The 14,650-nt window shown below is 39.2% G+C and overlaps 1 protein-coding gene across 27 annotated transcripts in view; it reads right to left on the reverse strand.

The window, feature by feature from the left end:
• Positions 1-14,650, reverse strand: part of HERC4 (HECT and RLD domain containing E3 ubiquitin protein ligase 4) — a 158,748-nt gene that overhangs the window by 12,011 nt on the left and 132,087 nt on the right. For 24 of the 27 annotated variants that reach the window (XM_055274468.2, XM_063637169.1, XM_055274460.2 and 21 more), the window contains 3 exons: positions 5,210-5,376; positions 3,847-3,913; positions 415-497 (listed from right to left, as the gene is read on the reverse strand). In XM_055274468.2, the coding sequence (XP_055130443.1) occupies positions 415-497; positions 3,847-3,913; positions 5,210-5,376 (317 nt within the window). The remainder of the gene's footprint in view (positions 1-414; positions 498-3,846; positions 3,914-5,209; positions 5,377-14,650) is intronic. The other 3 variants (XM_063637164.1, XM_055274469.2, XM_063637172.1) reach the window with 2 other exon arrangements.

Below are 14,650 nucleotides of genomic sequence, written 5' to 3' on the forward strand. Positions count from 1 at the left end.
GGGAAACTAGTTTTTAACTGCTTCTTATAAGAGTTCTAGCATTTCCCCAAACACCACACATTTTCTAAAGGTATGTTTTATTCTCAGCACCCAAACTTTTGTTTTGTGAAGTGATCCAGCTGGCTTCGTGGCTCCTCTTTTCCATCTCATGTTGCAGCTTCCTCTGGTTTGCTAAAGTTAGTTACTACTGTTTCCTGGCTTCCAAAAATGTTTGCTGCTGTCACTTCTCCCTTCTCTTTGTTTTAATGTCTTCAAGGGATTTCAGGAGGAAAAGGCAGATTATTTCCTCACTAACCACTCAAAATTAAAGTTTTATTGGAGTAAAAGCTTAGGGTTGTGACACGTTTTCTGCGTACAGAAGAAAATGTCTACTGAATCTTATTAGTCCCACTGTTGCTGCTAAAATTCACTTACCGATTTTGTTTGTTAACAGCTGTGTCTGCACCATTTAGAACCAGCTCTTTCACTTCTGTTGCACCAAAGTTTTCAACTGTGATCTATTAATTTAAATTTTTAAAAAAAGTCAATGTCAGACTCAAAACTTAGAGTATTTTAATAATCCATTATTATATTCTACCTTTCTCTCATTTAATTAAAAAAAACTACTAAATTTGAGATAAAATTCTGCTACCATATAGCGTATCTGAGAATTCCGCTTAAAGCCAGAACTAGAAATTTTGATCCTCTCTAGTTTGAAATCCTACCATGATTAATTACAAATTACCAAGTGTTTGGTAAGTTAATAAGGAAACTAAGCATTTGTTGTGCATAAAACTTTAAAATGGTTACTATAAAATATTAGACAGGATGTTTTCCTTAGACGAGTGATAAAATCCAAGTATGAGAATGCATTCAGCTTAGAAAACCATGCATTCTTCCCAAATGAACTGCTACTCCAGGGTTCCTCTATCACCCTTGTTGTAAACTTGATCACAGACAGTTTTTCCAGTTATGTACTAATTTGGTTTATAAAGATAGTCAGTTATTTTGAAACCTTTTATTTCTTTTACTTCTGGAATTTTTCTAAAAATATTACCATTCCCACTTCTGTATCTTTTCTTTTGCTATTCCTTATTTTTGGAATATTATCCTCTTTTATGAAAACCTGCTATTTATAAAATACTATGATGGGAGTGGGATGTCAGATGAATATATTCCTGCTGTGATGCTTACTATCTAGTAAAGGCAGAGAAATGTAACATATAAAGAACTAATTATAATAAAATAATGCATTTATAAGAGAGAGATGAACAAAATGTTATCAGATCATACAGGAATGCAAACAGAATTCTAAACTAGAGGAAGTGTGAAAGACCTTGAGGAAGAAATGCCATCTGAAAAGCACCTACAAGTATGGGTAGTATTTTGAAAGATTAAGAAGAGAGTGAGATTTCAGACAGAGAATATCAATTGAACAAAAAATTAGATATTACAATAAATACCAAGTTTCTGAAAATGTATGGCAAGTGGCTCTGAAAAAGAGGAAGGTAAGGTATATTAAAAAAAATACTGTGATATGACAAAACTTGGTATGAAGGGAGGGATACAATGAAAGGAGGAGAGCCAGTTTAAAAATGTCTTTGACACCCATTCTAAAGCTATTATTCTACAAGCAATAAAGAGCCACTGAAAAATCTCTGAGAAAGAAATGGCAGTGGAAAGAAATGTTTGAATTACCATAGTTCTTTGAATATAGTAAGAATTCACAAATTTGGTGACTGATAAATTAGAAATTAAACAGCTTGAAACTCAATTTTTTAGTCAACTGAGATGATCAATAAAAATTCAAGAAACTAACATGGGTATGATTGAATCAAGTGAAAAAGAACCAAAATTTCATAGAAAAGAGTTTTTTTTTTTTTTTTTTTTTTTTTAAATGTTATGGTCACCTTATTCTAACAGGAACACACTTTGGAAAATGCTTTTCTGTTGTTATCTGGATTTGTGGAGAGCGACTTTTTTTTTTTTTTTTTTTGAGATGGAGTCTCACTCTGTCACCCAGGCAGATCGTGCAACGGCGCGATCTCAGCTCACTGCAACCTCCACCTCTCGGATTCAAGTGGTTCTCCTGCCTCAGCCTCCCGAGCAGCTGGTATTACAGGCACGTGCCACCATGTCTGGTTCATTTTTGTATTTTTAGTAGAGACGGGGTTTCACCATATTGGCCAGGCTTGTCTCTAACTCCTGACCTCAAGTGATCTGCCCACCTCGGGCTCCAAAAATGCTGGGATTACAGACGTGAGCCACTGTGCCTGGACAGAAAATAGTCTTAAAATTTTCTTGAAGAAAATATGAATGTGCAATTTTTTTTGGCAAATTTTATGACAGCAGAATATGGCATCTTTTGTCAGCTTTGACAAAACCATAAAGAGAATGTTGTGTGTGTGGCAGGGTGGCAAACAAATATACAAATAAAAAATTTAAAAAATAAAAAACAGGCTAGGCACTGTGGCTCACGCCTGTAATCCCAGCACTTTGGGAGGCCAACGCAGGCAGATCACGAGGTCAAGAGATTGAGACCAGCCTGGCCAACATGGTGAAACCCCATCTCTACTAAAAATACAAAGATTAGCTGGGCATGGTGGTGTGCGCCTGTAGTCCCAGCTACTCGGGAGGCTGAGGCAGGAGAATTACTTGAACCTGGGAGGCAGAGGTTGCAATGAGCTGAGATTGCGCAACTGCACTCCAGACTGGGCAGAGCAAGATTCTGTCTCAGAAAAAAGAAAAGAAGAAGACGAAGAAGAAAACTGAAGGTTTTACAATTTCTCCAAGAGTCTAATTTATAATATTCAAATTGTTCCTTTCTGGAGTGCCTTACCGTAATACTTATGGATTTTCTCTTATTTAATTACCAACTAGTCTACTTCTGCCATATCCTCATCTATCAATGGCTTGGCATGTGACTGGATCAGTTATTTAACATCCCTTTTGGCCAGGTACAGTGGCTCATGCCTGTAATGCCAGCACTTTGGAAGGCCGAGGTGGGTGGATCATGAGGTCAGGAGTTCGAGACCAGCCTGGCCAAGGTGGTGAGACCCCGTCTCTAGTAAAAATACAAAAATTAGCTGGGCGTGGTGGCGGGCACCTGTAATCCCAGCTACTCAGGAGGCTGAGGCAGGAGAATCGCTTGAACCTGGGAGGCAAAGGTTGCAGTGAGCTGAGATCATGCCACTGCACTCCAGCCTGGGTGACAGAGCAAGACTCCGTCTCAAAAAAACAAAACAAAACAAAACACATCCCTTTGCTGCCTTAATGAAACTGTGCATCTTTTACAAGATTTGCAATTTCATTTTCCAAATAATATTGCAATGCATTTGCATTTGTTTTATCTACGTCATCCAACAGTGAATAAGACAAGATGGGCAAGGATGAATGTTAGTGTGAAATAGAAAGGAATGTACCAATGGAAATTAATGTTTTTAAGTTTAGTAGTAATATTCTCACATTACAATAAACTTTTGCTTCTCTAAAGCACTTCTATAATTGCAGACTCAAAAATGAACACTTGGGTAAAGAGGATGTCTTGTTATTTGTAAATATCTTTAGCATAATGATAAAGTACACAGGTTTAAGTCACAGAGGCTGATATGCATACTGACTCCCCAAGGTAATGACTGTTTTCAGTTTTCTTCATCTGTAAAACAGGGATAATCCTAACCTCATTGGATTGCTGAGGATTAAATGAAATGCATGTACTATGACTAGCTAGCACATAGTAAATGCTCAATAAATGTTAGCTAAAGGGTTAAGAATTCCATCCATCAAAATAAAGAAAAACCCTAAGACACAGCTGTTCAAGAAAAGGGATGATGAATAATCAGGCTAACCTATGTCCTTCCATCTTACCGTAAAATTAAGACAAAATGTTTCCTCTATGTCATCTTCTGGATAATCCAGTAACTGTTGCATGCTTCTGCAAAATAATATATATGTTTCTGAGAGGAAAAACATTATTGGATATTTTGACTATTTTACATATATATGTATATATACACACACACGCACACACACTTCTCATTCCCTCTTGGTAAAATCCTTTTGTCAATTTGTAATTTTATATTTGTTTCAGAATAGTGAATACACAATGGCAAACTTATAAATGATGCTTAAGGAAAAAAATTAGTAAAAGGTTCTTATCACTTTTCTGAATACAAAGGCCATGTATCCACCTATTTTTAACATTTTTCCTTATTTTATTTTATTTTTCCCGAGATGGAGTCTTGCTCTGTCGCCCAGGCTGGAGTGCAGTGGCACAATCTTGGCTCACTGCAACCTCCGCCCCCCGGGTTTTTAAAAGCAATTCTCCTGCCTCAGCCTCCAGAGCAGCTGGGATTACAGGCGCCCACCACCATGCCCGGCTAATTTTTGTATTTTTAGTAGAGACCGGGTTTCACCATGTTGGCCAGGTTGGTCTTGAACTCCTGACCTCGTGATCCGCCCACCTCGGCCTCCCAAAATGCTAGGATTACAGGCATGAGCTACCGCGCCTGGCCCATTTGTCCTTATTTATATAAAATTTTTAATACATTTTATTTAATAAATAAAAATAAATCTCACATATTCAAACTAGGAATGAAGGTTGTCAGAAGTAAAAGTTCAAATAAATCATTTAACCACTCTCAGAAAAAAATTTACTTTCCTAAGGTGATTACCTGATATTTGCAAGGTATTGTCAAACAACTAAAAATTTAGTCTTTCTTTTTTTTTATTTTTGAGAAGAGTCTTGCTCTGTCACCCAGGCTGGAGTGCAATGGTGCAATCTTGGTTCACTGCAACCTCCGCCTCCTGGGTTCAAGCAATTCTCCTGCCTCAGCCTCCTGAGTAGCTGGGACTATAGGCGTGGGCCACCATGCCTGGCTAATTTTTGTATTTTAGTATAGATGGGGTTTCGCCATGTTGGTCACACTAGTCTTGAATTCCTGACCTCCACGCTGGTCTCAAACTCCCGACCTCAGGTGATCCACCTGCCTCGGCCTCCCAAAGTGCTAGGATTACAGGTGTAGGCCACTGCACCAGCCAAATTTAGTCTTTCAATAGAAAATTTTGATCTGAGAAACATAATGGATTTTCCTTTATTAGAAGGGCATTTATTTCAGAAATTTAACAAGAAGAACAAAACATATTTTTTCATAGAAGGAAAGCTTTCTGTACATTCCCCACTTCTTACCTCCCAAACCCTACTACCTTTTGACTTTTTTTTCCAACTAACCTCCCAACATCAGGCATTAGTTCTTTCAAATCATCCAAGGATGGCTTCTTTTTCAGTAGTTTCTTATATAAAGCCAAAGGAAAATGCAGGTCCACAATGGTAAAATTATAAATTGCTAAGCCACAGATAACACCAATCAAATGGAACAAATCACTGTCTTCAAATGTCTAAAAATAGAAGAAAAAGTAAAGACATGTCCTCCAAGTTAAAATATTAAATTTTCTATGATTATATAAATATGCTCATATTATACAATTTTGAAGATGGAGAAAAAAGTAATAAATAATAAAAGTTCATCCTCATTACTCTCCCTGGGATAACATCACTGTTAGTATTTTTGTACATTTCCATGTAGCATATTTTCTCAGACTTAAAAAAAATATATCTAGCTGAAATTGTACTATACATATGACTTTACAACTGTTTTTTCCCAGACATATAAGCATATTCATGTCATTCGACATTAAGTTAATAGGTGAAATAATTACTATAACTTTTTTTCTGATTTAAAAAGTAATACACATTCGAAATTTGGAAAACAAAGAAAAAACATAGAAAAGAAAATGAATAAACACCTGTAAACCAATCACTCAGGAATAATGATTAAAATTTTTTTGTGTATTTCCACCTATAATAAGCTCAGAAAAATATTTTTAATACACTGTATTTAAGATTTTATCTCATTTTCTAATTACAACATGAGTATTATGTCATTAAATGTTCTTCTAAAACACAACTTTTTTTTGTTTTTTTTTTGAGACAAAGTCTCCCTCTGTCACCCAGGATGGAGTGCAGTGGTGCGATCTCTGCTCACTGCAACGTATGCCTCCTGGGTTCAAGAGATTCTCCCGCCTCAGGCACACACCACCACAACCAGGCTAATTTTTCTATTTTTAGTAGAGACGGGGTTTCACCATATTGGTCAGGCTGGTCTCAAACTCCTGACCTCAGGTGATCTGTTCACCTCAGCCTCCCAAAGTGCTGGGATTACAGGCGTGAGCCACCGCGCCTGGCCAAAACATAACTTTTTAATGGCTGCATATGGTATCATAAAAGTACAATGAGTTGCTAAATTTAGCTGTTTTACTCTCCTTGGATGCTTAGATAACTGAAACATACTTACACTACTGACACATTGAAAATGTTTATTTTTTTCCCTCATCTTTATAAAAGTAATATGTATTTACAGAAAATTGTGAGCATGATGGTTAAAGAATAAATGTTTTAAATAAGACCTGGGCTCCGGCCTGGTTTAGCGGTCTAGCCTCTGTGTTTTCAAAGAAGGTAAATATAGTATTTATCTCATATAGTTGTTGTGAGGATTATATGGGATAATATATGTTAAACACTTTTAGCACAGTTCTTGAAACACACACTAAAGGTTCAATAAATGTCAATTATCCTACCTAGCTACTAGTATTAAAAATAAGATGGACATCTTTTTGCATATTTTGGCCCATAGTTTGAAATATTTCCCTAGGAGAAATTCTACTTCCTAAGGAAGAATTCATAAGTCACCACCTGCTGACTGCAGAGCCCTAGGGCCTTAAGCAAACAAAGGCAGTAGCCAGATAGTGGTTACCATGAGCCTTAGGTGAGACCCAGTGTTGTGCTGCCTTCAGGTCTGACCCAGTGCAGTCCCAGCAGTGGCCACAAAGGTGCTGGTGTCACCCTTCCCCCAGCTCCAGAGAGCTCAGCACAGAAAGACTCTGTTTGGGAAAAAGTGAGGAAAGAGAACAAGAGTCTCTGCCTGATAATCCAGAGGATTCTTCCAAATCTTATCCGAGACCAGGCCAGTACCTCTTAGTTTGCAAGACACACAGTGATATTGGGCTTGGGGTGCCCCCTAATGCAGATATGGCTGCAATGACCAAAAACTTAGATCACAACACCCAAGTCCCTCCAAATACCCGAAGGCCCTCCTAAGAAGGATGAATACAAATAAAACCAGACTGTAAAGACTATAATAAATACCCAACTCTTCAGTGCCCAGACACCAACGAACATCCACAAGCATCACAACCACCCGGGAAAACATGACCTTACCAAACGAACTAAATAAGGCACCAGTGACCAATCATGGAGAGACAGAGATACATGACCTTTCAGTCAGACAGAGAATTCAAAACAGCTGTTTTGAGGAAAAAGCAATTCAAGATAACACAGAAAAGGTACTCAGAATCCTATCAGATAAATTCAAGAGTAAAATAAAAAGAAGCAGAAATTCTAGAGTTGAAAAATGCAACTGACATGCTGAAGAATAATGCATCAGTGTCTGTCAACAGTGGAACTGATCAAGAAAAAGAAGCGATTAGTGAGCTTGAAGACAGGCTATTTCAAAGTACACAATCAGAGGAGACAAAAGAAAAAACAAGAAAGAATGAAGCACTCCTACAAGATCTAGAGAATCGCCTCAAAAGGGCAAATCTAAGAGTTATTGGCCTTAAAGAGGAGGTAGAGAAAGAAATGGGACAGAAAGTTTGTTCAAAAGGATAATAACATGAACATCCCAAACCTAGGGAAAGGTATCAATATTCAAGTACAAGAAGGTTACAGAATACAGAGCAAATTTAGCCCAAATAAGACTTCAAGATATTTAATAATCAAACTCCCAAAGGTCAAGGATAAAGAAAGGATCCTGAAAGCAGCAAGAGAAAAGAAACAACATACAGTGGAGCTCCAGTACATCTAGCAGTAGACTTTTCAATGGAAACCTTTCAGGCCAGGAGAATGGCATGACATATGTAAAGTGCTGAAGGAAAAAACTTTTGTCCTAGAATAGTATGTATATCCAGTGAAAATATCCTTCAAACATGAAGGACAAATAAAGATCTTCCCAGAAAAATAAAAGCTGAGGGATTTTATCAACACGAGACCTGTTCAAGAAGAAAAACTAAATGGAGTTCTTCAGTCTGAAAGATAAGAACCTTAATGAGCAATATCATGTGAAGAAACAAAACTCACTGGTAATAGTAAATACACAGAAAAACAGAATATTATGACACTGTAATTGTGGTGTATAAACTACCCATATCTTGAGTAGAAAGACTAAGACATGAACCAATAAAAAATAACTACAGCTACAAGACAGTGTAGTAAAATAAACAGAAACAATACAAAGTTAAAAACCAGGGGAACACAGTTGACGCGTAAAGTTTTTATTAGTTTTCTCTCTGCGTGTTAGTTTATGTAATTGGTGTTATCTTCAGTTTACAATATTGGGTTATAAGCTATTCGCAGGCCTCATGGTAAACTCAAACCAAAAAACATACAACAGATACACGAAAAATAAAAAAAAAAAAGAAATTTCAAAACATACCACCAGAGAAAAGTCACTTTCACAAAAAGGAATGGAATAGGAAGGAAGGAAGGAAGGAAGGAAGGAAGGAAGGAAGGAAGGGGCAAAAAACTACCAGAACACATTTAAAAATGGCAGGAATGGCTGGGCACTGCTGGCTCACATAGCACTTAGTGAGGTGGAGGTAGGCAGATCACTTGAGCCCAGGAATTTGAGACCAGCCTGGGCAACATGGTGAAACTCCATCTCTATATGAAATAGAAAAATTGGCCAGGCATGGTGGCACGTGCCTATAGTCCTAGCTGCTCGGTGGCTGAAGTGGGAGGATCACTGGAATCTGGGAGAGGCTTCAGTGAGTTGTGATCACACCACTGCATTCTAGCCTGGGTGACAGAGCAAGACCCTGTGTCCAAACAAAAAAAAAAAAAAAAAAGAAAATGGAAGAGTAACTCCTTATCAATCAATATAAATGGACTAAACTCTCCCATCAAAAGACACAGACTAGGTAAATGGATAAAACACAAACACACACACACAGACAGACACACACACACACACACACACACAAAACAAGACCCAATGATCTGCTGCCTAGAAGAAACACACTTCACTTATCAAGACACAGACACTGAAAATAAAGAGATGGAAAAAGATATTCCATGCAAATGTTAACTATTTTGTCTAACACAAGGTATTAGACAAAACAGATGCAAGACATAAACTATAAAAGAAGATAAAGAAGGTCATTATATAATGATTAAGGGATCAATTAAGCAAGAAGATATAACAATTACAAATATAGGCCGGCTGCAGTGGCTCACACCTGTAATCCCAACACTTTGGGAGGCCAAGGTGGGTGGATCATGAGGTCAAGAGATCGAGACCATCTTGGCCAACATGGTGAAACCTCATCTCTACTAAAAATACAAAAATTAACTGGGCATGGTGGCACACACCTGTAGTCCCAGCTACTCGGGAGGCTGAGGCAGGAGAATAGCATGAACCTGGGAGGTACAGGTTGCAGTGAGTCAAGATTGAGCCACTGCACTCCAGCCTGGGTGACATGGCGAGACTTGTGTCTCAAAACAAAACAAAACAAAATTACAAATATAAATATGCACCCAATACTGGAGTGCCCAGATATATGAAGCAAATATTATTACCGCTAAAGAGAGAGAGAGAGAGACCCCAATACAATAATAGCTGGAGACGTCAACACTCCATTTACAGCATTGGACAGATCATTCTAACAGAAAATCAATGAAGAAACATTGGACTTAATATGCACTACAGACCAAATAATCTGCACTACAGACCAAATGGATTTAATAGATATTTATAGGACATTTCATCCAGCAGCTGAAGAATACACATTGTTCTCTGCAGCATATGGATGGACCATATGTTAGGCCACAAAACAAGTCTTTAAAAAAAATACAAGCCTTGCTTTAGGTCCAAAGACAGAAATAGGTGGAAAATAGTTATTCCATGTAAATAGTAACAAAAGACAGCTAGAGAAACTATATATACTAAGACAAAATAGACTAATATGATGCAAAATTGATATGAGACAAAGACAAATATTGATAACAGGGTCAATTCATCAAGAAGATATAACAATTACAAATAGTTATGAACCTAACAACACAGCTCCAAAATATATAAGGCAAAAGCTGACAGAATCAAAGGGAGGTATAGATAGTTCTAAGATAATAACTGGTAGCTTTAATATCCCACTATCATTAATGTATACAACAATCCAAAGATCAATAAGGAAATAGAGAACCTGAACTACATTATAAACCAACAAGACCTATCAGACATATATAGAATACTCTATTCAATAAAAGTAGAATAAACATTCTTTTTAAGTGTACATGGAACATCTTCTAGGATAGACCATATGTTAGGTCACAAAACTTTCCATAAATTTTAAAGACTAAAATCATAAAAAATTATCTTCTCATATCATAATGGAATGAAACCAGAAATAACAAAAGGAAACCTGGAAAATTCACAAACATATGGAAATTAAACAATACGCTCTTTTTTTTTTTTAATGTATTTTTAGCAGAGACGGGGTTTCACCATGTTGGCCAGGCTGGTCTCGAATTCCTGACCTCGTGATCTGCCCGCCTTGACTTCCAAAGTGCTGGGATTACAGGCATGAGCCACCATGCCCAGTCTAAACAATACATTCTTAAACAACCAAAAGATCAAAGAAGAAATCACAAGGGAAATTAGAAAATACTTGAGACTAATGAAAACACAGCATACTACAACTTATGGGATGCAAAAATAGTGTTCAGAGGGAAACTAATAGTTGTGAACACTTAAACTAAAAAAAAGAGAACGATCTCAAGTCAATAACCTAAGTTTATATCCTAAGGAACTAAGAACAAACTATACCCAAAGCTAACAGATGGAGAAAACGAAATATTAAAGCAGTGATAAATGTATTAGAGAATAGAAAAATAATACACAATCCAGAATCTATAAGGAACTCAGACAAATCAGCAAGAAAATAACAATCCCATCAAAAAGTGGGCTAAGGACATGAACAGACAATTCTCAAAAGGAGATATACAAATGGTAAAAAGAAAAAAAAAGAAAAACTGCTCAGCATCACTAATGATCAGGGGAATGCAAATCAAAACCACAATGCAATGCCACCTTACTCCCACAAGAATAGCCATAATAAAAAAATAAAAAAACAATAGATGTTGGCATGGATGTGGCGAAAAGGGAACACTTCTACACTGTTGGTGGGAAGGTAAACTAGTACAACTACTACGGAAAACAGTGTGGAGATTCCTTAAAGAACTAAAAGTAGGCCAGGCATGATGGCTCACACCTGCAATCCCAGCACTTTGGGAGGCCGAGGTAGGTGAATAACCTGAGGTCAGGAGTTCAAGACCAGCCTGGCCAACATGACAAAACACTGTCTTTACTAAAAATACAAAAACCAGCTGGGCGTGGTGAGGTGCGCCTATAGTCCCAGCTACTTGGCAGGCTGAGGCACAAGAATGGCTTCAACATGGGAGGCAGAGGCTGCAGTGAGCTGAGACTGTGCCACTGCATTCCAGCCTGGGTGACAGAGCAAGACTCTATCTCGCGCCCTCAAAATAAATAAATAAATAAATAAAATTTTTAAAAAGAACTAAAAGTTGGCCAGGCGCGGTGGCTCATGCCTGTAATCCCAGCACTTTGGGAGGCCGAGGTGGGTGGATCACGAGGTCAGGAGATCGAGCCCATCCTGGCTAACACAGTGAAACCCTGTCTCTACTAAAAATAAACAAACAAAAAAAATTAGGCGTGGTGGCGGGCGCCTGCAGTCCCAGCTACTTGGGAGGCTGAGGCAGGAAAATGGCATGAACCCAGGAGGCAGAGCTTGCAGCAAGCCAAGACAGCGCCACTGCACTCCAGCCTGGACGACAGAGCGAGACTCCATCTCAAAAAGAATAAAAAAAAAAAAAAAAAGAACTAAAAGCAGATCTACCACTTGATCCAGCAATCCCCACTACTGGGTATCTACCCAGAGGAAAAGAGTTATTATACAAAAAAGATACTTGCACATGTATGTTTATACTGGCACAATTAACAATTGCAAAAATATGGAACCAGCCCAAATGCCCATCAATCAACAAGTGGATAAAAAAATATACATACCATGGAATACTATTCAGCTATAAAATGGAATGCAATAATGGCATTCACAGCAACCTCAATGGACCTGGAGACCATTATTCTCAGAGAAATAACTCAGGAACGGGAAACCAAACATCCTATGTTCTCACTCATAAGCAGGAGCTAAGCTATGAGGATGCAAATGCATGAGAATGATATAATGGACTTCGGGGACTTGTGGGAAAGGGTGGGGGCGGGGGTGAGGGATAAAAGACTACACATTGGGTACAGTGTATACTGCTCGGGTGATGGGTGCACCAAAATCTCAGAAATTGCCACTAAAGAACTTACTCATGCAACCAAACACCACCTGTTTCCCAAAAACCTATTGAAATTTTTTTAAAAAGAAGAGAAAATTATTGTTTCCCTGCATCATTTTTCCTCTTGACTTCACCTTTAATGCACAATCTATAGGAGTTTTTTTGTTTAACTTTGCACTTGCAGTTAAGTGTTAGTATTTTAAATAAATTAATGCTGACTTCCTCTTTTCCTATAAAGGCTGCACCCTCTGGATGTATTTCAATGATTATACTAACTCCTACATCAATGAAGCAGAATTACTTTTGCTTAAAAAAAAAAAAGAAAAATAATACACAGAAGCAACAAAGCCAAAAGTTGGTTCTTTTAAAAGGTTAACGGGGTGGAGCCAAGATGGCCGAATAGGAACAGCTCCGGTGTATAGCTCCCAGCGTGAGCGACACAGAAGATGGGTGATTTCTGCATTTCCATTTGAGGTACCAGGCTCATCTCACTAGGGAGTGCCAAACAGTGGGTGCAGGACAATCTGTGCAGTGCACTGTGCACGAGCCGAAGCAGGGCGAGGCATTGCCTCACTCGGGAAGTGCAAGGGGTCAGGGAGTTCCCTTTCCAGGTCAAAGGGGTAACAGACGGCACCTGGAAAATCGGGTCAGTCCCACCCTAATACTGCGCTTTTCCAACGGACTTGGAAAATGGCACACCAGGAGATTGTGTCCCGCACCTGGCTCAGAGGGTCCTATGCCCACGGAGTCTCGCTGATTGCTAGCACAGCAGTCTGAGATCAAACTGCAAGGCGGCAGTGAGGCTGGGGGAGGGGCGCCCGCCATTGCCCAGGCTTGCTTAGGTAAACAAAGCAGCCAGGAAGCTCGAACTGGGTGGAGCCCACCACAGCTCAAGGAGGCCTGCCTGCCTCTGTAGGCTCCACCTCTGGGGGCAGGGCACAGACAAACAAAAAGTCAGCAGGAACCTCTGCAGACTTAAATGTCCCTGACTGACAGCTTTGAAGAGAGTAGTGGTTCTCCCAACACGCAGCTGGAGATCTGAGAACGGGCAGACTGCCTCCTAAAGTGGGTCCCTGACCCCCGAGCAGCCTAACTGGGAGGCACCCCCCAGTAGGGACAGACTGACACCTCACTCGGCCAGGTACTCCTCTGAGACAAAACTTCCAGAGGAACTATCAGACAGCTGAATTTGCGGTCTCATGAAAATCCGCTGTTCTGCAGCCACCGCTGCTGACACCCAGCCAAACAGGGTCTGGAGTGGACCTCTAGCAAACTCCAACAGACCTGCAGCTGAGGGTCCTGTCTGGTAGAAGGAAAACTAACAAACAGAAAGGACATCCACACCAAAAACCCATCTGTACATCACCATCATCAAAGACCAAAAGTAGATAAAACCACAAAGATGGGGAAAAAACAGCAGAAAAACTGGAAACTCTAAAAAGCAGAGCACCTCTCCTCCTCCAAAGGAACGCAGTTCCTCACCAGCAATGGAACAAAGCTTGACGGAGAATGACTTTGACGAGTTGAGAGAAGAAGGCTTCAGACGATCAAGCTACTCCGAGCTATGGGAGGAAATTCAAAACAATAGCAAAGAAGTTAAAAACTTTGAAAAAAAATTAGACGAGTGGATAACTAGAATAACCAATGCAGAGAAGGGCTTAAAGGAGCTGATGGAGCCAAGTTTCGAGAACTACGCAAAGATTGCAGAAGCCTGGGTAGCCGATGCGATCAACTGGAAGAAAGGGTATCAGTGATGGAAGATGAAATGAATGAAATGAAGCAAGAAGGGAAGTTTAGAGAAAAAACAATAAAAAGAAATGAACAAAGCCTCCAAGAAATATGGGACTATGTGAAAAGACCAAACCTACGTCTGATTGGTGTACCTGAAAATGACGGGGAGAATGGAACCAAGTTGGAAAACACTCTGCAAGATATTATCCAGGAGAACTTCCTCAATCTAGCAAGGCAGGCCAACATTCAGATTCAGGAAATACAGGGAATGCCACAAACATACTCCTCGAGAAGAGCAACCCCAAGACACGTAATTGTCAGATTCACCAAAGTTGAAATGAAGGAAAAAATGTTAAGGGCGGCCAGAGAGAAGGGTCGGGTTACCTACAAAGGGAAGCCCATCAGACTAACAGCTGATCTCTCGGCAGAAACTCTACAAGCCAGAAGAGAGTGGGGGCCAATATT

Source organism: Symphalangus syndactylus, chromosome 4 (genome assembly GCF_028878055.3).
Source record: "Symphalangus syndactylus isolate Jambi chromosome 4, NHGRI_mSymSyn1-v2.1_pri, whole genome shotgun sequence".
Taxonomy (NCBI): Eukaryota; Metazoa; Chordata; class Mammalia; order Primates; family Hylobatidae; genus Symphalangus; species Symphalangus syndactylus.